This window comes from Carcharhinus amblyrhynchos, chromosome 9 (assembly GCF_965287045.1).
Source record: "Carcharhinus amblyrhynchos chromosome 9, sCarAmb.v2.hapA, whole genome shotgun sequence".
Lineage (NCBI taxonomy): Eukaryota > Metazoa > Chordata > Chondrichthyes > Carcharhiniformes > Carcharhinidae > Carcharhinus > Carcharhinus amblyrhynchos.
The window spans coordinates 107,888,890-107,916,518 of record NC_137332.1 but is presented as its reverse complement, the minus strand read 5'-3'; the positions used below and the strand labels follow the sequence as shown (position 1 = coordinate 107,916,518).

General features: G+C 43.9%; 1 protein-coding gene across 1 annotated transcript; it reads left to right on the top strand.

The window, feature by feature from the left end:
- The first annotated feature begins 157 nt into the window (after positions 1-157).
- On the top strand, positions 158-26,327 carry LOC145348677 (uncharacterized). Its single transcript, XM_080196836.1, has 11 exons — positions 158-337; positions 4,932-5,237; positions 5,890-6,153; positions 7,722-7,835; positions 8,030-8,113; positions 11,205-11,324; positions 14,610-14,702; positions 16,470-16,571; positions 19,463-19,542; positions 22,093-22,137; positions 26,250-26,327. Exons 1-11 carry the CDS (start codon positions 271-273, stop codon positions 26,325-26,327), a joined length of 1,353 nt encoding a protein of 450 aa, XP_080052962.1. The 5' UTR covers positions 158-270.
- The last annotated feature ends 1,302 nt before the right edge of the window (positions 26,328-27,629 follow it).

Sequence of the window (27,629 nt, the reverse complement as noted above, 5' to 3'; positions counted from 1 at the left end):
AGTCCGAGGGAACAAAAGCTGAGTCTGCCTAGCCCTGTAAACATGTCAACAAACTGACTCAAACTGTCTGAAGCTGAGGCTGACTGAGCTCCTCCCGCTGTTGACAGGTAAGCTCAGAGAGGTGCTTCCCCTGTGCTGGCGTCCCAGTCGAAGTGGAATCGAGGCGGGAGCGAGTGAATCCGGATCCCAGTCCGCTTGTGAAGAGGGTGAGAGCGGATCGGGATCCAGACTGAGCCCTGGATACTGGCTGGAAGTTAAGACGTTGCGGGGATGGAGCAGTTATTCCGTCTCCTGTTGCTGCCTGCCCTCTTCCAGCTCCGGGCCGGCGGTGCAGAAGGTGAGGGAGTGAGTGAGAGGGGGAACAGGGAGACAGGCAAATCCCGCACAGCGGGGAATGAATGGGAGCTGACTCCAGGGAGTTGGTCAGATCCCCTCTCCCGCCCCTGCACAGGGATATCGGAGTCGCTGCAGAGTCCCGGGAACATTGGGAATTGCAGAGATTTCATTCCCTCCCTTCCCCTGTGCAAATAATGCACAGGATTTTGAGGGCCGTGTGTGTGTGTGTGTGTGTGTGGAGGGAGGGCGCCGGGGGGGTGGGTGGGGGTCGGTGTTGTTAACTGAGGAGTTTGTGCGGAACGCATAGAAAGTAGGAGGAGGAGTAGGCCATTCGGCCCTTTAAGCCTGCTACAATATTAAAAGAACAAAGAAAAGTACAGCACAAGAACAGGCCCTTCGGCCCTCCAAGCCTGTGCCTATCATACCTGCCTAAACTAAAACCATTTGCACTGACAGAGTCTGTATCCTTCCATTCCCATCCTATTCACATATCCATCTAGTTGCCTTTTAAATGCCCCAACATTACCTGCTCCCATTCCCTCCCTGGGCAACGCATTCCAGACATTCACCATCCTCTGTGTAAAAAAACTTGCTTTCCACATCTCCCCTAAACTTTTCCTCACTCACCTTAAACCTGTACTTGACTTTTCTACCCAAGGAAAGAACATCTGACTATCCACTCTGTCCATGCCACTCATAATCTTGTAAACCTCTATCGGGTCCTCCCCTCAACCTTTGTCATTCCAGTGAGAACAAACTGAGTTTATCCAACATCCCCTCGTCGCTAATGTTCTCCAGACCAGGGAACATCCTGATAAACCTCGTCTGTACCCTCTCCAAAGCATCCACATTCTTCTGGTAGTGTGGCAACCAGAATTGTACACAATATAGCAAATGAGGCCTAACTAAGGTTCTGTACAGCATGACCTGTCCATTTTTATTCTCAGTGCCCCGACCAATGAAGGCAAACATGCCATATGCCATTCATTATGATCATGGCTGATCATCCAACTCTATAGCCTGACCCACCTACCCTCCCTCATATCCTTTGATCCTCTTCCCTATATCTAACTCTTTGAAAACATACAGGCTGAAATTCTCCAGCCATTCACATTGACGGAATTTTCCGGTCCCGCCAGCAGTGCACCCCTGCCCGCGGGTTTCCCACCAGTGTGGGGTGATGTCAACGGGAATTCCCAGGAATGCCACCTCCTGCTGACGGGAAACACGCAGCTGGAAGCCCAGAAAATCTCGTCCACAATGTTTCCGTCAACTGCTTTCTGTCGTTGCAAATTCCACAGGCTCACTCCTCTCTGGGTGAAGAAATGTCCCCTCATCTCAGTCCTAAACTGTTGACATGTAGAATCCCTACAGTGCAGGAGAGGCCATTTGGCCCATCGTGTCTACACCCACTCTCTGAAAGAGTGTCTTACCCAGACCCCTGCCCTATCCCTGTTCCTCCACATATTTCCATTAGCTAATCCATCTAACTTACACATCTTGGGATATGAAGGAGCATTTTAGCATGGCCAATCCACCTAATCTGTACATCTTTGGACTATGGGAAGAAACCAGAGGAAACCACAGATACAGGGAAAATGTGCGAATTCCACACAGTCACCCAAGGTTGGAATTGAACCCGGGTCCCTGGTACTGTGAGGCATTAATGCTAACCACTGTGCCACCATGTCATCCCATCAATAGTGCCTGTCCCACCACAATATTGCTCCAAAGTGAGTTAATTGGCTGGAAGTGGGATGTTTGCCCATCTCCAGAGGAAGTCCTACCTCAGAGACCTGCCAGCCAATCTGATTACACCATAGCTCCCTTGCACTACAATCTCAGAAGTTGCAATGAACAGGATTGGAGTCACACAAACATACTAACTTACCAACATGCTAATTAGGAGCGAGAGGCAGGCCATTCTGCCCCTCAAGCCTGCTCCACTACTCAATAAGATCATGGCTGATCTGCTTGTGCTTCAAATTACTTGGAAATATAGAAACTAGAAGCAGGAGCCTGTCCTGTCATTCATTTTGATTATGGCTAATCATCAAGTTCAATATCCTGATTCCCCCTTCCTCCAATATCAGTTGATCCCTTTAGCCCCAAGAGCTATATCTAATTTCTTCTTGAAATCAGACAATGCTTTGGCCTCAACTATACTCTGTGGTAGGGAATTCCACACATTTACCACTCTCTAGGTGAAGAAATTTTTCCTCACCTCAGTTCTAAAATGTTTACCCCTTATCCTCAAATGATGAACCCTAGTTCTGGACTCCCCCACCATTAGGAACATTCTTTCTGAATCTACTCTGTCTAACCCTGTTAGAATTTTATAAATTTCTATGAGATCCCCTGTCACTCTTCTAAACTCCAGTGAATATAATCCTAAGTGACTTAGTGTCTCCTAATGTGACAGACCTGCCATCCCAGTATCAGCTTGGTAAACCTTCACTGTACCCCAGCTATAGCTCCAGCTTCCTCAGGTAAAAGACCAAAGCTGCACACAATATTCTAAACGTGGCCTCACCAATGATCTGTACAATTGCAGCAAAACATCCCTATCTCTATACTCAAATCCTCTCACTGTGATGGCCAACTTACCATTTGCCTTTGGGGAGGCAATGGCCCAGTGCTATTATCACTAGACTATTGACACAGAAACTCAACTAATGTTCCGGGAGCCTGGGTTCGAATCCCATCACAGCAGATATTGGAATTTGAATTCCATTAAAAAAATCTGGAATTAAGAATCTTCTGATGACCATGAAACCATTGTCGATTGTCGGAAAAATCCATCTGGTTCACTAATGTCCCTTTAGGGAAGGAAATCTGCCATCCTTACCTGGTTTGGCTGACGTGACTTCAGAACCACAGCAATGTGGTTGCGCCTGGCAACTAGTGATGGGTAATAAATGGTGGCCAGTCTGCGACACCCATGTCCCAGAGTTAAATTAAAAATAAACTGCCTGCTGAACCTGCAAGCATACTTTCAGTGCTCAGAATTCACACTTGATAACCTTCAAATCCCTTGCCTAACAACCTATCCATCATAATTTTAAAAATATTCAATGATCCTGCTTCCACGATTCTCCCCATCTCTGTGTACATATCACAGAGAAGGAGGTGCTGGAACTCTGAAAGTGCATCAAGGTAGATAAACCCCTGGGACCTGATGAAATGTATCTCAGCTAGGGAGGAAATTGCAGATCCCCTAGCAGAGATATTTGAATCATCGACAGGTGAGGTGCCTGAAGATTGGAGGGTAGCAAATATTATGCCTTTATTTAAGAAGTGTTGCAGGGAAAAACCTGAGAACTACAGACTGGTGAGCCTAATGTCTGTAATGGATAAGTTGTTCAAAATATTCTGAGAGACAGAATCTACAGGCACTTATAGAGGCCAGAACTGATTAGGGACAGTCAGCATGGCTTTGTGAGTGGAAAACCATATTTCACAAATTTGATTGAGTTTTTTCAAGGGGTAACCAAGCGGGTAGATGAGGGCAGTGCAGCAGATGTTGTCCACGTGGTGTTTAGCAAGGTCTTTGACAAGGTACCGCATGGTAGATTGTTGCATAAGTTTAATTTCATGGGATCCAGGGCAAAGTAGCCAATTGAATACAAAATTGTCTTGATGACAAAAGACAGAGAGAGGTTGTAGAGGGGTATTTATCAAACTGGAGGCCTGTGACCAACAGCGTGTCTCAGGGATCAGTGCTGAGGAATGCTGGGTCCACTGTTATTTGTCATTTATATTAATGATTTGGATGAGAATTGAGAAGGCATTGTTAGTAGGTTTGCAGATGACACTAAGATTGGTGGCATAGTGGACAGCGAGGAAGGTTATAGAGGATTGCAACAGGATCTTGATCAATTGGGCTAGTGGGCTGACAAATGGCAGATGGAGTTTAATTTAGATAAATGGGTCGAACCAGGGCATGACTTACTTAGTTAATGGTAGGGTACTGGGGGAGTTATAAAACAAAGAGATCAAGGGGTACAGGTTCATAGTTCTTGAAAGTGAAGTCACAGGTGGCTAGGGTAGTGAAGAAGGCATTCAGCATGCTTGGCTTCATTGGTCAGAACATTGAATACAGGAGTTGGGACATTTTGTTGAAGTTGTACAAAGCATTGGTAAGGCCACACTTGGAATACTGTGAACAGTTCTGGTCACCCTATTATTGAAATTAATTAGAAAGAGTGCAGAAAGGGTTTGCTAGGATGCCACCGGGAGGTGATGGTTTGAGTTATAAGAAGAGGCTGGATAGACTGGGACTTTTTTTCCCTGGCGTATAGGAGGCTTAGGGGTGACCAAGCTAACATCTGTACCACCGTGCCGCCCACCAAATAGGTTTGTACGATAATCATTCCATGGTCATCATTAGACTTTAAATTCCATATTTTTATTCAATTCAAATTTCACCATCAGTATGGTGAGGTTCAAACCCAGGTCTCCAGAAAATTTCCCTGGATTACTAGTCTAGCGATAATACCGCTATGTCATTGCCCCTTTCTTCACCACTGCTGCTGAATGTCGGTGCTTCATTGTCACACTTTAAAGGAATAAATTTTGTATCTTACATTAATTAGCTGGAAGAAACGAAATATTTGCTGCCATTGGTTCGTCAGTTTTACTGGACCCAGGATATGGAGTTGATCTCAGTAAGAGTGAAGTTGTGTGGACGTTCACTGGTGCTGATGGGAACCTGGTTACCATTTTGGATTATGTGCCAAATCACCCAATCGAGGAACCAAATAAGCACTTCAAATCTCGTTTACTCTTCAGTTCATCCACTGGGTCACTGAGATTAAACCATTTAAAGCCCAGTGACCAAGGAGTTTATTCCATCTATGTAGAGGGTAAATTGATAAGAGGTACTGATTTGAACCTTATCGGTAAGTGCTTTCAACAATTCAACATTTTGAAACTGACAGACTTTTCGACACATGGATTGTTTTCTACTTGAGAACTCTTGTCACAGAATAGGGATGGGAACAGGCTTATTCTGCCAAGGGAGTAATTCCAAAGGCAGTGGCCACCACTGATGGAATGCAACAAAGACCAGAGTGGGAGGAATGGAGATTTTTGTGGGAGAGGCAGGGAGGTGGAACGGGTAGTTTTGAAGAATTGGAGCAGTTTACAGAGATACAAAGAGTAAAATAAAAATAGGATTTTGACATGAGGCAAGAATTTTACATTTCAACAATTGATAGAGAGGAGACAATGCAGGGCAGTGAGGACAGGAGTGACTGGGACATGGTACAGGATAGAAAACAGGCAGCAGAGTTTTAGATGAGTTAAAGAATGGGGGATGTGAGGCAGTACATCGACCATTGGATTAATGGAGTCTGGGAGTTAGAAGGGTGATGGGTGAAGTAGGAGGTGATGGAGTTAAGTGATCGGATTACAGTGTCAGTTTAGGGTTGTGGGTACTCTGATGTATCTGTGAAGGTCACAGCTCTTTTTAGTTAATTACACCATTGTAACGTGTAACAATGATATCTACATACTCAGGCCTGTTTATCTGAACATTTTCTCTCCTCACAGAGGCTCTATCAGAACCATTGATCAATGCTATCTATGTGGATAGCACCATTGAGCTGACCTGTCGAGTGTCCGTGGGGAAAGCGAGATCCATTTTGTGGAGGAAAGATGTTGAAGTATTAAAAAACGGCCAACATTATCAGTTAGTGCAAAACAGCAGCAAGCTGATAATTTCTGAAGCCAGCAAGTCAGACTGTGGAATCTACACATGCACCGTGGAGAACGCTGTCAGCAAGAAGAACCTCTCATATACTCTTGTAATTTCCAGTGAGTCACGCCTGTCAGTCTATTCCATTCATTAGTTGAATCTACATTCCATTGACTTTGCCTTGCACTCAGTCCCTCCAAAGATGTTATGGGAATAACGTTATATATCTTCAAGGTAGGAGATCGGACGAGGAGTAGACTGGTCATGTGCAATTTCCTGACACACTGAGAGTGCCAACATGAAAAATCACAATTTTAAGTTCACATTCCCTTTAAGAGCGTCGATAATTTGTCTGACATGGGAAATGGAACATTACGTTCTGATATATTCATGGGGCAGGTTTTTATGTCCCAAAACAGTAAAATCCAGCCCGAGGTCAACAGACCTTTCCATGGTCCGCCCCTCACCCACTCTGATTCCCGTGCCAGGTGGGGTGGTATGATTCTGGCCATGGTGCCACTGAAAGCAAGCATATAGGTGCAGAAAGCAGTCAGAAAGGCAAGTGATATGTTGATCTTCATTGCAAGAAGACTTGAGTACAGGAGCAAGGATGTCTTATTGCAGCTGCACATGGCCTTGCTGAGACCGAACTCAGAATATTGTATGCAGTTTTGATCTCCTTGCCATATACTTGCCATCAAGGGGATGCAGTGAAGGTTCACCAGACTGATTACTGGGATGGTGGGATTGTCGAATGAGGAGACATTGGGTCAACCAAGCTTGTATTCAATGGAATTTAGAATGAGAAGGGATCTAACTGAAATGTATAAAATTCTGACAGCATTGGATAGACTGGATGTAGGGATGTTGTTTCCTCTGACTGGAGGGGTGTCTAGGAGTCACAGACTTAGGATGTGGTAGGTCAATTAGGCCTGAGACGAGGAGAAATTTCTTCATTCATAGTGCGGTAAACCTGTGGAAATCTCTACCGCAGAAGGCTGTGGGGGTCAAATCACTGAATGTATTTAATAAGTAAATAGATTTCTAGACTCTAAACGTATCAAGGGGGATGCAGAGAGCACTGGAAAATGGCACTGAGATGGAGAATCAGCCATAATCATAACAAATGGTGTAGTAGGCTCAAAGGTCCGAATGGTCTACTCCTCCTATTTTCTATGTTTCTATGTTGTGGTGGTACATTGTCGTGCAAGAACGGAGAATAAGTATTTCACCTTGAAGTAGTAGCATGCCTGGTGGATATATTTAGTTTCCAACATTCAAGATTCTCGGTAAATACATTTTAAGGCAAAGAAGACACTTTTGGCAATTATTAACAGATTTCAAAGTAGTATACATCTGAAATAAACTTTTGTGGGTGTCACAGTGGCACCGTGGTTAGCATTGCTGCCTCAAAGCGCCAGGGACCTGGGTTCAATTCCCAGCTTGGGTAGCTGTCTGTGCGGAGCCTGCACTTTCTCCCGTGTTTGCATGGGTTTCCTCCAGGTGCTTCAGTTTCTTCCCACAGTCCAAAAGATGTGTTGGTTAGTTGCTAAATTCTCCTTCGGTGTACTGGAACAGGCGCTGGGGTGTGGCAACTAGGGGATTTTCACAGTAACTTCATTACAGTGTTAATGTAAGCTTACTTGAAACACTAATAATAAATAAACTTTTAAACTTTCTATTGTAGCTGCGGCACCATTGCATCATTATGCAGAGGTATTCTCCATTGCTGCACTCATCACTGCTGTTGCTGCCTTGGCTTTAAATTTAATTTTGTTCTTCTTTGGACCCAAAACAATAAGTAAGAAAACTTTTTTTTTGTTTTTTGCAACTTTAGTGCTGGAAGTTTTAAAATGTTATAGTTTAATAATACAGACCCAATGAAACACTTAAATCAGACACTTCTGTCATTTAGAACTGAATTCTGTTTCTTTGTAGGATGTGGGAATATTTGTTGCTCAACTAACATTGAAATGAATTCTCTTTTTGTTACAGCTCTTCCGTTTCCTCAAACTGAATTACACATCCTGCAGTTTCATTTTCTTATTGGTGCGTTTGGGTGTTGGATATATGTTGAAGGTATGTTTAAGTTTTAAGTTTATTTATTAGTGTCACAAGTGGACTTACATTAACACCGCTATGTAGTTACTGTAACAATCCCCTAGTCGCCACACGCCGGCGCCTGTTCGGGTACACCGGGGGAGAATTTAGCACGGCCAATGCGCCCTAACCAGCATATCTTTTGGACTGTGGGAGGAAACTGGAGCACCCTGAGAAAATCCATACAGATAGGAGAAGAACATGCAGACTCCACACAGATAGTCACCCAAGCTGGGAATCGAATCTGGGTCCCTGGCGCTGTGAGGCAGCATGCTAACCGCTGTGCCACCATGTCACCCTCACAAACAGTAAGGTCCCAGCACCGAGCCACACTTGAAACAATTTTTCATTCAGAAGGGCAGCTATCGACAATTACCCTTTGTTTCCTGTTACCAAGACAACTTCTGGTGCAGTTTGCCATATTACCCTGTTACACATGGGTCTTTCCTTATTTTGACCATGTGGGACAAAAGCAGAAAATGCTGGAAAATTTCAGCAGGTCTGACAGCATCTGTGGAGAGAGAACGGAGCCAAACTTTCGACTCTGGATAACCCTACATCAGAGCCATGTGGGACCTTGTCAAACACCTTGTTGAGATCCATGTACACAATATCCACTGCATTAACTACCTTCATTAACTCTCCTTGTCACTTCCTCAATCGAGTTTGTGAGGCAAGACATTCCTTTGACATATCCATGCTGACCATCCCTGACTAGTCCTTGCCTTTGTATGTGACAGTTAATCCTATTAACAACTTAAATATAGATGGGAAGGAAATAAGAAATAGGTTGAAGTTATCGAGACCTGTTCTGCATAGTAGATTATGAACAAAATAGTTGAAAGAATTTCTTTTGAAATTTTTGAAGAGGAAGTAACCAGTTGCTCAATTTAACCCTTAATATGTGCAGCGTTGTCATGCAATGTTTTTCAGCACCTTTGTGAGATTATCCAGCTCTGTTTTGCATGACAACAGTGAATCAATCACTTTAGGCTTTGATAAAGTATCATCTGGACTCGAAACGCCAGCCCTTTCCTCGCCTTACAGATGAAAGGCCTGCTGAGATTTTCCAGCGTTTTCTCATTTGGGATCAGTCACTTTAATCCCTTGAGTTTTGAAATTGTGTTTTCCTGATCTTTGTTTAAAATTATCTGGGGCATAACGTCAGTGGGGTAAACAGTCAGGTTTGTTTACCAAAGAAAATACTTGATTAAAAACAGGGAATTAGAAGGTACTGCTGCCACCTATTGGCAAGCATGCCTGTATGACGCTGTCAGCCATTGAGACTGTGAAGTGTCAACATTCTGTCCTCCCTGAAATCAATTGCAGACCAGTCTCGGATATTCTGTCAACGCAGGAGTGTGCTAATACCAGCCAAAGACAATGGGGAAAAGTTAAAGCAATTCAGACTGATCTCCTTCTCGATAAAGAAGAGGGACAGAGGATTAGAGGGTTATCGGCCAAATTGGGACGAGCTGGGAGGGCATCATTGTTGGCATGGATTGGTTGGACCAAAGGGCCTGTTTCCACGCTGTATTGCTCTATGACTCAAATACAAATCATCCTTAACCAGTCAACGGATGAGGGATGTGTTTTCTGTGCCAATCTGTGTGTTAGCTTCGACAGAGCTGTCACACTTGTCCTGTAAAGTACCACTCCCTGGGGCCTGTTAGCTCTGTGTGGTCTGAAGTTAGGAATGCTGGCATGATGAGTTGTATAATCTTATTTCCCAAAATTTTCCATACACCTGACCAGAGAATGTTTCCCATTCGCTCCCCCAATGAAATACTGTACTCAGCGACCCTTCGGCCCTTCTGGTCCATACTAGCATTGATGCTACATCTGAGCCTCTTCTCCTTCCTCTTCAATTTATGCACTTACACTTCCTTCTATTTCATTCCCCTCCATGTGCTTTAGGTGAACTGAATCCACACTATCCCCTCAGACACTGTATGGTAACCAATCCACTTTTGAATCAAACTCTGGGCAAAAAAGTTTCACTTGAATTCTTATTAGATTACCTTACATTGACGATGCACACTTTGTCCACAAGTGGAAACATTCATTACATTTACTCTACCAAAGAACCCCGGTCTTTCCTCACAGGTATAAATAATCTTTCAGTTCTGATATAATTGAGCTCCAGCTTTTCCTCACAGGTATAACTTTACAGTTCTGATATAATTCTTATAAATTTCTTTTGTATGTATATAGTGCTTCTATCATTTTTTAGGCAGAGATAAACATGGTCTAACCAAAGTTTTAACACAGGTTACTTCTCATCATTTCAACAGTATTCCTCTTGTAATGGGCCCCAACTTCTGTTTAAAGGCATTTTTAACTATTGAACCATAGAATCCCTAAAGTGCAGAAGGAGCCCATTCGGCCCATCAAGTTTCCACTTACTCAGAGCATCGATCCTGCCCTATCCCCATAATCCCGTGCATTTACCATGACTACTCTGCCCAATTTACACAATTTTAGACACTAAGGGGCAATTTAGCATAACCAATCCACCTAACCTGCACATCTTTGGATACTAAGGGGCAATTTAGCATGGCCAATCCACCTAACCTGCACATCTTTGGAGACATCTTTGGACTATGGGAGGAAACCCAAGCAGACACAGGTAGAACATGCAAACTGCACAGAGACAGTCACCCAAAACTGGACTTGAACCTGGCATTGTGAGGCCATGATGTGGAGATGCAGCAGTGAGGCAGCAGTGCTAACCACCAGTATTGTGAGTTTTCTATCCCTTGCTGCTCCATCCCATTTAAACTATTATTTTCCAAGCCATATGTGACTCCTCATTTTTCCTACCAACCTAAGCAGCTTCCTAACCATTCTGTTACTCGGTCCCTGAGTCAATCTATATGCTTTTAACTTAATCATGAGTCTTTGCAGAGGCTTTTTCAAAAAAAAATGTATTATCAAATATAATCTCCTCGTTGGATTCTTAGGGGATTCTTGTGAAAGCCACAGTGGTGAATGAAATAACAATGGTGTTTAATGGTGTCTAATCTCTGAATTACTCTGACTCTGTTCACTTTCTGTTTTATTTCAACAGGAGCTTCTGAAATCACAGTGTTCTCGCTGGTGTTTGTGTGCCTCCTGTTAATAAGAGCCTTACTTTTGGCTTGTAATATGAAGGCCTGTGACTCAAGAGTGTTAAATAATATTCTCAAATGTAAGTTGAGACACAAGTTACATATTCATATCACACTATCAAAGCCCTTATGGGTAATGTTGTGGGGGTGGGGAATTGGTGCGGTACAGATTTAAAGTGGAGATGGGGTGTGAAGTGGGTGGAGGATTGGTGAGGTGGAGATTTAAGCTGGAGTGGGAGTTGAGGGGGCAATGAGACAGCCTGCTCAACATACTGGCTTTGAATTCAGACCTGCTGACTTTCCGTTAATCTTGGGAGGTGGGTCGAGTGAAACACTCTGGGTGGGATTTTCCAGCTGTGCTCTAACCAAGACCGATAAGGTTAATGGGCCTTTGCATGGTCCATGTCCCACCCGCTACAATTTCCGAGGCAGGATGGTAAAATTCAATTGAGTATGGAAAGGCAGCACTCAGCATAGCCCCTTCAAAAAACTCATTCAGTGTAGAAGGAAGCCATTCGACCCATCAAATCTGTGCTGATTGAGCACCTCACCCAGGCCTACTCCCCACTCTATCCCCATAACCCCATGCGTTTACCCTGCTAATCATCCTAAACTACACATCTTTGGACTGTGAGAGGAAACTGGAACACCAGGAAGAAACTCACGCAGACAGTCACCCGAGTTTGGAATTGAACCTGGGTCCCTGACACTGTGAGGCATAGTGCTAACCACTGCAGCACCCAAACTATCTGAGACTGATGACAAACTCAAGGGAACCTCAACAAAAGGGCCTTCAGTTTCTGATTTCCCGCAGCCACCTCCAACTGAATGTTGTTTCATTTATGTTATAGTTTCTGATGGTTTTGGGAGTCTACGCCTCAACACAGACTGGAACTGAACGTGGGTCCTTGGCACTGTAAGGTCGCAGTGCTAACTGCTGTGCCGCCGTAATGAAAGAAACCGGAAGGAAAATGCATAGCACCTATTCAATCTCGTTTTTTAAATTATATTTCACAGAAGGGTCTTGCAACAAGTGCTGCGTCCTTCTTTGTGCCTTTAAATTGATCTGCTGCTGATTGCAGGCAATTGCTGGGAAGCCTAAAAGCAGAGAGGACCAAAACCAAAGTAGCCTAGCTACCAGAAGTGAATTCGGTGCAGAACGAGAAATTGTGTAATGCAACAATTTCACGCCCAAGAAATAGAAAACACAGACAAATTTCTAACCTGGAGTTTCCAAATAACTTTGGCAGAATGCAATGGCGGCATGGTAGCACAGTACCAGGGAGTCAGGGACCCAGGTTTGATTCGGGCCTTGCATGTGTGTATGGAATCTGTATGTTCTCCTTGTGTCTGCGTGGGTTTCCTTCGGGTGCTCCGGCCTGGGTGGTCAATGCAGGCTCGATGGGCTGAATGGCCTCCTTCTGCACTGTAGGGATTCTATGTCCATGATCCTTTTTCAACCACATAAATCACTTTTTATTATTTTGCTATTTGAACAAACTGGGGGCAAGGGCTGACAGAAATAACATGAGATTTGTCAAGATATTTCCTACTTTCGTCTTTTTAAATGGATCTATTTCGAGAAACAGTTCTGCAGGAAATTGCAACTGTCTGAAACATGGTTTGTGAATGTTATGGCTATATTAATGACTTCCTTCTATACAGTTTGAACAAGACTGAGACTGCTGTGCAGTGTAAATTATATAAAAGCACCTACACTTGCATAGCACCTTTCAGAATCTCAAGCATTTCATAGCCAATGAATTGATCTTTGAAATCTAGCCATTGCTGTAATGTGGGAAACAGCATGTAGATTGAGAACAGCAATGTCCCACAAACACCAGTGAGGTAAATGACCAGGTAATTTGGTTTGATGTTTGAAGGTTGAATGTTGGCCAGGACGCCAAGAGATTTCCTCATTCTTCTTTGAAAATAGTGCCATGGGATTGTTATATTGAGCTGATGGGGAGTAAGAGACCCCAGTTTGACATTCAGAACACAGTGGTGCTGACAGAGTCACACTTGTACACTATTGCACTGAAGTGCTAGCCTAGATTATACACTCAGGTCTCCATATGGGTTTGATCCCACAGTCTTCTGATTCTACAAGACTAGTGTCTGAAAAGACACTCACTCACTCACTCACACACACACACAGATACATTCACACACACACACATTCACATACACACACACATTCATATACACAGATACATTCACACACCACACTCTCACTCACACACACACAGATACATTCACATAGATATACATGTGTACACATACATACACACTCTCTCACACACATGCAGTCTCTCTCTCACACACACACACAGTCTCTCTCTCTCACACACACACGCACACACACACACACACACACAGTCTCTCTCTCACACACACACACAGTCTCTCTCTCTCACACACACACACACACACACTCACACACACACTCACACACACACACACACAAACACTCACACAGACACATTCACCCACACATTGGACTATTTGGACAAATGCTCCTGGGGAGGTGATGGCCTAGTGATGATACCACTAGACTATTAGTCCAGAAACTCAGCTAATGTCTGGGGACCTGGGTTCGAATCCCACCATGGCAGATGGTGAAACTTGAATTCAATAGAAACAATCTGGAATTAAGAAGCTACTGATGACAATGAAACCATTGTTGGAAAAACCCATCTGGTTCAGTAATGGCCCTTAGGGAAGGAAATCTGCCTTCCTTACACGGTCTGGCCTACATGTGACTCCAGAACCACAGCAATGTGGTTGACTCTCAACTTCCCTCGGGCAAATAAATGCTGGCCAGTGATGCCTATGTCCCACAAATGAATTAAAAAAAGTTCACCTGAGTCCCAGGATAATCAGATAGAAAGGCACATGCATCCATAATCGAGGCTGGGTGATTTTCTATTTGTTGATTTTAATTTAATGCTACCATTGATGGACTGCGAGAGACCTGTTGCCCTCTTCTTCCAATTGTCCTGGTTCATTAATGTCTTTTAGGGAAGGAAATCTGCCGTTCTTGCCTACATGTGACTCCAGAGCCATAGCAACATGGATGACTCCACTGAAATGGCCGCACAACCACTTACTTTGTATCAAACTGTTAGAAAGCCGATAACAAATGAAACTGGACAGACTCCCGGCCCTGACCTAGGCACCGGAAATGACCATGACAAACCCAGGCCTTTAAAGTCCTGGTGACCCATTAATCCCAAACTCACTAACCGGGAAAATTGCCCCTGCGCTGTCCTTGACCAGTCACATTTCTCAAAGTTCGGCAGACGGATTGGGGCATCTGTTGGGTGTGTGCTCACTCTGTGATTCCGTCTTTTATTTGTTGCCAGCTTGCCGTCTGACCCCAGTCGTTACTCCATTGAGTGGAATCATTGTGATATGTATGTCAACCATCCTGATCACTGAAATTGTGAAGCGTACTGGTGAGTATTCAATGATATAGCCATGGTCTTATTGAATGGCGGGGCAGGCTCGAGGGGCTAATTGGCCTACTCCTGCTCCTATTTCTTATGTTCTTATGTTCTAAAACCGTGGCCGACAAACCCATTCCAGATGCCACATCCTGTCAGGAATAGTCTGAACAGGAGGGCAAATTATGCAGTCATTATTGCCAATGTTTCATATTGAAGGTTACAGTGCAGAAGACTATTTGGTCCATAGAGCAGGATGTCCTGCTCCACCCGTATGGCGTGTTTTGTTGCAGGAGACACCGCCCACTACTGGCCAGCAGTGGGATCACTGGTCCCACTGTTGTCAACAGTGATTCCTGCTCTCCCCCTCCACCAATTAATTCCACCCATTGTGTCTGTGCTAGCAGTTTTGCAGACCAGTCCAAATCTAATCCCATAGATTCATAGACTGGTGCAGAAGGAAGCCATTCAGCCCATCAAGCCTGCACCAACAACAATCCCACCCTATCCCCACGTATTTACCCTGACACTAACGGGCAATTTATCGTGGCCAACCCTCCTACCCTGGAGATCTTTCGGACTGTGGGAGGAAACCGGAGCACCCAGAGGAAACCCACGCAGGCACAGGGAAAATGTGCAGACTCTGCACAGACAGTAACCGGAGGCTGGAATTGAACCCAGGTCCCTAGGGCTGACAGAACGATCGACAATGGTGGACCAATTACAAATGAGGCTAAGTTAAAATAAAGATTTTATGCAAGGTTTTTATTTTCAAAGCGCAAAAGAAAGTTGAAATGTGACAATCGAGAAAATGGATGGGAGTTATCATCTCAGTAGTGAAGGTTTGGAAATTACACAAAGGTGCCCATAATTTTCAGATAATTAGAGTTGGCAATTGGAAACCAAGGGCAGTGAATGCGTGACTTTATGATGCATGCTTCAAGCTGTGTCCAGAATGCTAAAAGCACAATGTCCTGGCTAGTTGTTTTATTATAATAAAAGAGAAACAGATTGTACCAAGTAGAATCCCTACAGTGTAGAATAAGGCCATTTGGCCCATCAAGCCTGCACCAACAACACTCCCATCCAACAGTCCCTATCCCCGTAATCCCATGTACGCTGCCTAATCCCCTCTCCCTAAGGGACAATTTAACATGGCCAATCCACCTAACCTGCACATCCCTGGACACTAAGGGACAATTTAGCATGGTTAATTCACCTAACCTGCACATCTCTGGACACTAAGGGACAATTTAGCATGGCCAATCCACCTAACCTGCATATCTCTGGACACAAAGGGACAATTTAGCATGGTTAATCCACCTAACCTGCACATCTCTGGACAAGAAGGGACAATTTAGCATGGTTAATCCACCTAACCTGCACATCTTTGAACACTAAGGGACAATTAGCATTGCCAATCTAACTAACCTGCACATCTCTGGACACTAAGTGACAATTTAGCATGGACAGTCCACCTAACCTGGACGTTTTTGGACTGTGGGAGGAAACCGGAGCACCTGGAGGAAACCCATGCAAACGGGGAGGAACGTACAAACTCCGTACAGTCAGTCACTTAAGACCAGAATGAAACCTGAATCTCTAGTGCTGCGAGGCAGCAGTGCTAACCACTGTGCCTCCAGTGTATGATCTTCAGTGTACTGGAAGTAATAATCCAAGCAGCAATATTGGGGAGTGGTGAGTAGTTGTGATACAACCAAGAGGTCAGACCATTTGTATAATTTTAATAACCGCAGTTCATGATGTTATCCATTACAGGTAAAGGTTGTGAACCAGCAGCCAATCTACAAGGAACCATAGTTACTTCATTGGGAATTCTGTTTGTTTCCTTCTTAATAGCCTTTGTGCTTCATACCATATGTAAGTAATGTTGATGCAATTAAAGCTTGATTCCAAACTATTATCATAGAATTCCTACAGTGCAGAAGGGGGCAATTCGGCCCATCGAGTCTGCACTGATCACAATCCCACCCAGGCACTATTTCCAGAACTCTATGTATTTACCCTAGCTAATCCCTCTGGCACTAAAGGGCAATTTAGCATGGCCAATCCACCTAACCCACACATTTTTGGACTGTGGGAAGAAACTGGAGCACCCAGAGGAAACCCACAAAGACACAGGGAGAGCATGCAGACTTTGCACAGACAACGACCCAAGCCAGGAATCGAACCCCGGTCCCTGGCACTATGAGGCAGTAGTGCCACCATGCTGCCTCACCATGTTGTAATGATTACAAAGGGCTGGATTTTCCTATTTTTTTTTAATTTCAAAAGAACACTTTATTCATAAATATTCTGAAATAAAGCATCACAGAAACGACATTTCCAATCATTACAAACAGTGCAAAAAGTCATATTTACAATTTCCTTAACTTCAATATTTTACAGTGCTCAGTCCCAAGACATTACATACATTACAATTCAGTTCTTTAACAAACTATATACATTTGTCACATTTCACTGTGTGATGTTTTTACAGATTAGCGCACAGTACGCAGGCCAAAGGTAATCTGCAGTTCCTAGGCCCTCGATCTTCCTCGGTTGAGAGGCTTTAAATGGTGGCCTTTCCCCGTTGTGCCTTTGCAGTGGCTGCACCAATCTTGAGCGCATCCCTCAGCACGTAGTCCTGGACCTTGGAATGTGCCAGTCTGCAACACTCGGTTGAGGATAAATCTTTGCACTGGAAGATCAGTGAGTTTCGGGGGGAACTAAAGTGCGTCCTTCGCCGAGTTGATGACTGCCAACAGCAGTTGATATTTGTCTCGGTGAGCGTCCCTGGAAACAGCCCACAGAGCACAGAGTCCTGCGTCACCGAGCTGCTCGGGACGAACCTCGACAAATACCACTGCATCTCACTCCAGACCTCCTTTGCAAAGGCACATTCCACAAGGAGGTGTGCGACCGTCTCATCAGCCCAGCAGAGGGTAATGTGTGGTGTTGATGAGAACTTGGGCATGCACGAAGGATCTGGTGGGAAATCCCCTTGTCACCACCAACCAAGCCAGGTCTTGGTGCTTGTTTGTAAGTTCTGGTGATGAGGCATTCTATCAGATGACACTGACAGTCTGTTCAGGGAACCATCCGACAGGATCCACCATCTTCTTTTTCCCTCAGGGCCTCGAGGACATTACATGCTGACCACTGCTTGATCACCATGTGGTCAAAGGTTTGTTTCTGGAAAAATGTCCCCACAAAGGACAGGTGCAGCGGTAAAGTGCAACTACTTGTAGCACTCCATGGCAGTGTGGTCAGACCTGTCCTCCGCAACACATGGGACAGGTAGAACCTCAAAAAGTAGTGGCACTTGGTATTAGTGTACCGAGGACCTACACACAGCTCGATGTAGCTGCACACAAAGGTGGCCATCTGGATGAGGATGGTGTTGGGAACATTTTTTTTTCCTTAAGTTGGGAAGTCTCCTTGAGCCTTGTAAAATGACGGGTAGGATTGGAATGTGGAATTCCCCTCTCCCATTTTCACCAGATCCCATTTTGCTGATGGTGGGTGTGGGTTCTGGACTCCAGAATTATGTTCTAACTTTGTGATTCACCAGAATGAAAAGATAGAGAGAAAGAGAGACAACTGGATGACTCAAAAACCAAATTTTATTTAGGAAGGAATAAAATTGGTGCAGAAGGAAGGTTAGGTGGACTGTCCATGCTAAATTGTCACTTAGTGTCCAGAGATGTGCAGGTTAGTTAGATTGGCAATGCTAATTGTCCCTTAGTGTTCAAAGATGTGCAGGTTAGGTGGATTAACCATGCTAAATTGTCCCTTCTTGTCCAGAGATGTGCAGGTTAGGTGGATTAACCATGCTAAATTGTCCCTTCTTGTCCAGAGATGTGCAGGTTAGGTGGATTGGCCATGCTAAATTGTCCCTTTGTGTCCAGAGATATGCAGGTTAGGTGGATTGGCCAGACCTGTCAACATGCATACATAACCAGTTACTGAGTTATGGAAGGAAGTGACTATAATGACACAATGGATATTTTTAGGTTTACGCAGTTCCCAACCACCCTTCCTTAACACTTGGCTAATTGGGGATTTCTAGGGACTGTAAATTATACTTGGCACTGCCTTTTAAGAAGGATCATACCACTGCAGAGAGCGGAATTAATTCTCTAGTTTCACACATCCTGCTGCCACTGTCAGCAAGAATGGATAAATTGCCACTCAGCCAGATCTCTGTTCACAGCGAGACCAGAGAATGCCAGGTACCAGCGAGGTTGGAGAATTCAGGCCAATTTTTGTTAAACTATCATAATCTGAAGATTGTTTAACTCACCCACTCTTTAAATTGTATTAAAAACATAGCTGTCAGTGATTGTTAAAAATTATTTCTGTTGGATTAATTTGATTAACGGACCAGCTGATGTAGCATCTCTTCATGTAGTATTTGTGACACTCCATGCGGGCTAACATTCCTTAACTGCTTTTATTATAACTGTGACAAACCCCCATAGTACTGAGACAGACCTTCTAACCACCCTGTGGTAATAGAGCTAACTTTTTGAGTATAATATTTCTGTGAAATGGACCAATTCCCTTTCAACAGAGACATTAAAATAAATAAGTCAATAACATAATGGGCAAGCAGTTTCATGTGTACTGCTAAACTTTGGTGAATTGCATGTTAAAATGGGAAGGAGATCGTGCTTTGGGAAAGATGTTACAGACTGATATAATTACTCATTATTTATTCAGCAAAACCTTTGCTCAGTTCGCTTTTCATTCCCTGTTCACATCAACAGGTAGAAAATGGAATAAGGGGACAAATGGAACAGCATCCACAGTTCCAAGGGAAAAAGATGCTGACGAATGTCAACAGTTTGTAAGTATTTGGTCCGTTTACAAGTGACAGGTTTCGAAAAATAGCCTTTGCTCTCAACCTTTCTGTAAATGGACTTTCCTTTCTCAGGTTATTGTTGTCAGAAAAGGAAGATTTTGGGCAAGATCTTCCAGCTGTTCATGGCAGTGGGATCTTCCCATCCCACTGACAGAGGGCTGCCTCCTGCTGCCAAGAAACATGCCACGGGGAAGCCAGAGAATCTTGCTCTTTGTTTCTTTTTGCTATTCAGCAGTAATTATTGAATTGAACTGCATTGAATTGTATTGATTTGATTTGAATTTAATTGATTTGAATTGATTCAAATAATTTGAATTGAATTTAATTGATTTGATTGACTTGAATTGATTTAATTTGAATTGAATTGATTTGATTTGATTTGAATCAATTTGAATTGATGTGATCTGATTTGACTTGATCAAATCGATTTGAATGAATTGAATTGCTCTGGATTGAATTGAATTGTTATTGTCACATACATTGGAATACAATGAGAAGTATTTTTTCTTATGCATTATACAGGCAAAATATACCACTCATAGAGTACACTGGGGAGAAGGAAAGGAGAGGGTGCAGAATATAGTGTTGCAGTTACAGATAGGGTGAAGAGAAAGATAACCTTAATATGTGACATGACCATTCAAAAGTATGCTGGCAGCAGGGAAGAAGCTGTTCTTGAGTCGGTTGGTACGTGTTTTCAGTCTTTGTATCTTTTTCCTGAAGGAAGAAGGTGGAAGAGAGTATGTCTGAGGTGCGTGGGGTCATTAATTATGCTAGCTGCTTTTCTGAGGCAGCAGAAAGTGTAGATGGAGTCAATGGATGGGAGGCTGGTTTGCTTGATGGACTGGGCGACATTCACGACCCTTTGTAGTCTCTTGTGATCTTGGTTAGAACAGGAGCAGTACTAAGCTATGATACATCCAGGAGGGGTGTTTCTGTAAAAATTGGTGAGAGCTGTAGTGGACATACTGAATTTCCTTAGCCTTCTGAAGTAGAGGCGCTGGTGGGCTTTCTAAACTGTGGTGCCAGTATGGAGGGATCAGGATAGGTTGTTAGTGATTTAAACAGTTAGAAACCTGAAGCTCTTGACCATCTCCACTTCATCACTGTTGGTGTAGACAGGGGCATGTCCTCCTGAAGTTGATGATTATCTCCTTCATTTTATTGATATCGAGGGAGAGATTATTGTCATCGGCATACCCACCGAACAATTACTATGGGAAAATGAGAGGTTCCAGTATCTGCTGAACTGCATGCATGCCAATGTGCTTACTGTAAGCAGAGTTGTTTGATCCGAGGATGAAGGGGATTATTTCTCTGAAACTATGAAACTGTGTGCAGTTTTGGTCGCCGCACTTACACAAGGATATTTTGGCCTTGGAGGGAGTGCAGAGGAGGTTTACTAGGCTGATACCGGAGTTGAGGGGGTTGAGCTATGAGGAGAGGCTGAATAAACTAGGCTTGTACTCGTTAGAGTTTAGAAGAATGAGGGGGGATCTCATTGAGACATTTAAGATGATGAATGGGATGGATAGGATAGAGGTGGAGAGACTCTTCCTGCTCAGAAAGGACAGTAGGACTAGGGGGCACAGCCTCAAGATAAAGGGGGGGTGGTTTAGAACGGAGTTGAGGAGGAACTTCTTCACTCAAAGGGTGGTGAATCTCTGGAATTCTCTGCCCGTTGAGGTGGTGGAGGCTGCCTCGCTAAATATTTTTAAGACGCGGGTTGATGGGTTTTTGATAAGCGAGGGGATTAAGGGTTATGGGGAGAGGGCGGGAATGTGGAACTGAGCCACGACAGATCAGCCATGATCTTATTGAATGGCGGGGCAGGCTCGAAGGGCTGGATGGCCTACTCCTGCTCCTATTTCTTATGTTCTTATATCCTACTGAATTTTTAATAGGGAAATTAAACAAAACCAAATCTCCTCTTGCACATCTGAAAGACATGCTGGTTAGGTGTCATTGGCCATGCTAAATCCTCTCTTAGTGTTCCCGAACAGGTGCCGGAGCGTGGCAGCTAGGGGATTTTCACAGTAACTGCATTGCAGTGTTAATATAACCCTACTTGTGACATGACTAAATAAACTTTTTAAAAACATTAATTAATAGTTAATGTTGAAATTTATAGTTTGAAAATTACGATAAATAATCGAATGGATGGTCAGAGATTAGAGAAAGATCGAAATTGAAGTTATACATTGAAACCTAGACAGGCTGCTTCTGTCTAACAAAAAAAAGGCTAAACTTGTTCACGTTTAAAGGAAAGAACTAAATTGAAAGCATGATTTTCAAAAGAAGAGGCAAATCAAATTCAGGTTACCCGCTCTGACAAAAGGGTCATCTAGACTCAAAACATTGGCTCTATTCTCACACCACAGGTGCTGTCAGACCTGCTGAGATTTTCCAGCATTTTCATTTTTGCATCAGTAGTTACAGAGTCCTTTCATTCTTTTTTGCGAGTTGATAAAAATGAGCATTTTTTCCATTGCTGAAGATATTTGAATTCATATTTTTATCTTTTTCTTCCTTGAGGAGCTGAAGGAACCCTTCTTGAAAGCCACAACTACTGATGAAGAGGTAAATTAAATCCAGGAGCACAGCTATTAGTGACAAACTGGCTTAAATTGGAGGAACTCTACTCGAGAAGAACTTTCTTAAACCATTTAAATGTGAGCACCCAGCTCATTATCTTTAGCTGTAGGATGGAAATGAAACAAGTTGAGCCTTGGAGACCGTGTCGAACTTCAAGAAAAGCTTTTATTCCACATGCGCGAGGGAGAGCTGAACTGAGCCTGACATCTCAGGTTTCCTGCGAGTCCTCTCTGTCCCTGGTAGATTTGCTACAGGTTAATATACTGTTTTGAGTCACAAAGGTGTATATTAGCATATTAATTCCTCAAGTTGGATACAAAATGGCTCTTTTATTCTCCTATGCAGACTGCATTGTTTAGTATAACCATGTTTATCAGTTTCTTGGACAGTTCCGTTTACCCGATTATAGTGTAAAAGCATTGTGTTTGCCCAACCATTTGCACTGTTGTGTTAATTGTCTCCCCTCCACTGCTAGATGATCGTGTTTTATGGAAGACTATACCCCGCCTCGACTATAGGCTGTCTTAATGCCGGTTCTCCTGTTATCATGGAGTCTTAGAGGTTTACAGCACAGAAACAGGCCCTTTGGCCAACTTGTCCATGCTGCCCTTTTTTAAATCCCTATGCTAGTCCCAATTGCCCACATTTGTCCCATATCCTTCTATACCCATCTTACCCACGTAACTGTTTGAATGCTTCGTAAAAAACAAAATTGTACCTGCCTCTATTACTACCTCTGCTAGCTTGTTCCAGACACTCACCACTCACTGTGTGAAAAAAAATACCCCTCTGGACTCTTTTGTATTTCCGCCCTGTCACCTTAAACCTATGTCCTCTAGTTTTAGACTCCCCTACTTTTGGGGAGTCTAAAACTTTGGGCAACATTATCGTGATAATTTGAGCAATCTCCTGCGCATCAGAAGTTGATAGCGTGCATTAATCGTTCTTTGTTGGCAGAGCAGGCCTCTAGCATTAACCCTTTCCTTCCCTCTGGTGAGGTCCGGCCCTCTGGGCTTGCTCTATGTAATTCTGCATGTATTATACAGAAATTAAATAAAATAGGAACAGACATATAAATTAAAATATGAAAGACCCAATCCCTGATATCGCCCTACAACATTAGCCCTTTAAGTTTAAAGATTGAAAAGTTAGAGAACTGTGCCATTCCCCTTGTGTGTTTTTTGACAATTGCAGAAACACAATCTCACACTCCCTCAAATAGATTATGCTAAATATAGCTGCCTCAGGTTTATGCTGTTTGTATTTTGGAATTGGAAGCAGTGGTTAAGAAGGCAGCATGGTGGCATGGTTGTTAGCACTGCTGCCTCACAGCACTAGGGACCCTGGTTCAATTCCAGCATCTGGTCACTGTCTGTGTGGAGTTTGTACATTCTCCCTGTGTCTGCGTGGGTTTCCTCCAGGAGCTCCGGTTTCTTCCCACACTCCAAAGATGTGCAGGTTAGGTGCATTGACCACGCTAAATTGCCCATTTGTGTTCCAAGATGTGTAGGTTAAGGGGATTAGCCATGGTAAATATGTGGGGTTATGGAGGAGAGAGCCTGGGATAAGATATTCTGCCAGGAAGTCAGTGCAGACTCAGTGGGCTGATTGGCCTCCAGCATTGTAGGGATTTAATGGATTCAATGAGTTTATGCCAAATGCCATTCCATTCATTGTGTCTGACCTGACGCTGAAGGGGACAAAGGATCAGTCAGCCCAGTTCCCAAAGAACATGACCTTGCCCTTGCCACGTTTTACCTTGGCACCCGGGGCTGTTTCAAACTGGCCGCAGATGTTGATCTGTCCACACACTGACAGCGGATCCAAGCAGAAGATGCTGATCGTCCCAGGCAGTGGTTGCACTCACTCCAAGTCAAAGCCTCCCTGTAGCACAGACATCATGATGTGGGTATGCCGGCGTTGGACTGGCGTAAACACAGTAAAAAGTCTGACAACACCAGGTTTTAGTCCAACCTATTTATTTGATAATATTCTCACTAGCTTTCGAGGGGACAGCCTCTTCAGCCTGACGAAGAGGCTGTCCCCTCGAAAGCTAGTGAGAATATTATCAAATAAATAGGTTGGACTAAAACCTGGTGTTGTCAGACTTTTTACTGTGCACAGACATCAGCCAGCAGGAGACAATTGAACCACTCAAGGGTTTTAAAAAGTTTATTCCTTTCTTGAAATTACAAAGCCAATGCACAGAATGGGCCGTGCAAGTCCTTAACTCATGTCCTTTCTTGCCCCAAAAAACCAAATTCAAATTGAATCCAATTCATGGTCCCCACGAGCAAGACAGACAAGATGGAAGCATTACACTCCACCCTGGCTTAACCTTAGCCATAAGGCGAGAACTGCTCAAATTTTAAAGAAAGCTCAATAAAAACACACTAAATCTGAGGTCACAAACTACTTTGAGGAAACACCTTTCATGTGGTTGCGGCACCTATTCAATTCTGCCCCCTCACTCTCGCTTTCTGCCTCTAGACTTTTTTGTTGTACGCAGTTCTTGGTATCTGACAGGTATTTTCTTTGCATTATCTTACGCTCCATGCTCTGCTATGTAGGGATGAGGTGGAATTGGGAATGTCACCGTTTGATTTTTGGGAACATTTTTGTTCTGAATTCCCTTCTTCTTGTGTGCTTCCCATACAGCACATATTTCCTCCAAGTCACCCTTTGCAATTTGCTTTGGGTGAAACACATTGCAGTTCAATAAAATTGGCCTTTCCTCAATTAAAATCTTTTGTACTTTATCTATCTCTTAATCCTTTTCCATACCTTTTCAAATACTAACTAAATAATGAATACTACCATGAAAGTATCCTTATACTGATACCCTTTCCACATGCCCAGATTCATTCACTAAAGCTGAATCCAGGACTGCTCTTCCCTCTTGTTGGGGTTTGTTACGTATCAGCAAAAAATACTCCCCTGATGTTTTATGAAATCTGCACCTATTTACACTGAATTTCAGCTTGTTATCTTAATGGCTATAGATTGAAGAGAATGTGTAACAAGACCTGGGTGTCCTTGTGCACCAGTCACTGAAGGTAAGCAGGCTGGTGCACAGGCGGTAAAGAAGGCAAATGGTATGTTGGCCTTCATAGCGAAAGGGTTCGATTACAGCAGCAGGGATGTTTTCCTACAGTTATACAGGGCCTTGGTGAGGCCACACCTGGAATATTGTGTGCAGTTTTGGTCTCCTTATCTGAGGAAGGATGTTTTTGCTTCAGAAGGAGCTCAGCGAAGTTTACCAGCCTGATTCCTGGGATGGCGGGACTGACGAATGAGGAGAGTTGAGTCAATTAGGATTATATTCACTGGAGTTTAGAAAAATGAGGGGGGATCTTATTGAAACCTGTAAAATTCTAACAAGAGGAGACAGGGTAGATGTAGGAAGGATGTTTCCAATAATGGGGGTGTCTGGAGGTCACAATCTGAGGATATGGGGTAGATCATTTAAGACTAAGATAAGAAATTTCTTCACTCGGTGGGGTGGGTGAATCTGTGAAATTCACTATTGTAGAAAGTAGTTGAGGCCAAAATGTTTAATGTTATCAAATAAGAGTCAAATATAGCTCTTGGGGCCAAGTGATTTTGGGGGGGAGGTGGGAACAGGTTACTGAGTTGGATGATCACCCATGAACACGATGACTAGAAGTTACCACCTCGCCCACCCGAGGCTTGTAAAATCCTGCCTGAGGTCATTGGAGAATGCCACCCCGATTCCGGGAAGCACAAAATTCCAACCTATAAATGGTAGAGCAGGCTTGAAGGACCGAATGGCCTACTCTTGCACCTACTTTCTACATTTCTATGTTATATGAAGGCAGTTATTATCTCTTACTATTACCACCCTACTGCCTCCACACGTCTCAGTAATTTGCCTGCAAGTTTGCTCTTCTAACTCCCTGTAACTGGGATCTATATTGTGCCCCAAACAGCCTTATTGCCCTTAACTTTGTTTTTCAGTTCAATCCATTTGAACACATTGAATGATCCTTCAGGCATATCATCTGTCCTCATATTCTGTGACTGGTTCTTGAATTAACCTTGTGAACATTTCCTTTTTTCCTATGTCCCTCTCTAAGTCCTTGGAAAATGCTGCAGCAGGAATGTTGCGCTGCAATTTGTGCCTTTGTTTAGGCAAGTATAATGCATACTCATGACATTCCTCTTCCTGGTATTTTAATGGGATTATGAAGGGAAATATAGCTGAGGTCGCTGTTTTGAGCAACACCGGGTTAAAGACAACAAGTTTATTTGATAGTAAACCCACAAGCTTTTGGAAATGGTGTTCCTTCGTCAGGTACGTGGAAAGTTCTGATCAGGGCATATAAAGGCCCACACAGTTTACAGAGTACTGATTAGAATGCGAGTCTTTGCAGCTAATCCGCTATTAAGAACATAAGAACATAAGAAATAGGAGCAGGAGTAGGCCATCTAGCCCTTCGAGCCTGCCCCGCCATTCAATAAGATCATGGCTGATCTGTCGTGGCTCAGTTCCACTTTCCCGCCCTCTCCCCATAACCCTTAATCCCCTCTCTTATCAAGAACCCATCAACCCGCTTCTTAAAAATATTTAGCGAGGCAGCCTCCACCACTTCAACGGGCAGAGAATTCCAGAGATTCACCACCCTTTGAGTGAAGAAGTTCCTCCTCAACTCCGTTCTAAACCGCCTCCCCTTTATCTTGAGGCTGTGCCCCCTAGTCCTACTGTCTTTTTTGAGCGGGAAGAGTCTCTCCACCTCTATCCTATCCATCCCATTCATCATCTTATACGTCTCAATGAGATCTCCCCTCATTCTTCTAAACTCTAACGAGTACAAGCCTAGTTTATTCAGCCTCTCCTCATAGCTCAATCCCCTCAACTCCGGTATCAGCCTAGTAAACCTCCTCTGCACTCCCTCCAGGGCCAAAATATCCTTGCGCAGGTGCGGCGCCCAAAACTGCACACAGTACTCCAGCTGCGGCCTCACCAATGCCCTATACAGCTGCAGCAAGACCTCCCTACTTTTATATTCAATCCCCCTCGCTATGAAGGCCAGCATCCCATTTGCCTTCCTGACCACCTGCTGCACCTGCAAGCTGGGTTTTTGCGACTCATGCACAAGGACCCCGAGGTCCCTCTGCACCGTCGCCTGCTGCAGTTTTTCGCCACGTAAGTAATAGTCCTTCCTACCATTCTTCCTACCAAAGTGGACCACCTCACACTTGCCAACATTAAATTCCATTTGCCATTTCCTGGCCCATTCGCCCAGCCTATCTAGATCCTTCTGCAGACTCTCCACACCCTCCGCACAATTTGCCTTTCCCCCAATCTTGGTGTCATCAGCAAATTTCGACACCCTGCACTCGGTTCCCTCCTCCAGATCATCTATATAAATGGTAAATAGCTGAGGCCCCAGCACCGACCCCTGGGGCACCCCACTAGTCACCAACCGCCAATCCGAATAGCACCCATTGACCCC

Excerpts from the sequence above, each read along its gene's own strand:
- LOC145348677 (XM_080196836.1), top strand. The coding sequence starts at position 271 with ATGGAGCAGTTATTCCGTCTCCTGTTGCTGCCTGCCCTCTTCCAGCTC. Across the intron at positions 338-4,931 it reads CCGGGCCGGCGGTGCAGAAG|CTGGAAGAAACGAAATATTT; the intron begins GTGAGGGAGTGA and ends TACATTAATTAG. Across the intron at positions 16,572-19,462 it reads CTTTGTGCTTCATACCATAT|GTAGAAAATGGAATAAGGGG; the intron begins GTAAGTAATGTT and ends TCACATCAACAG.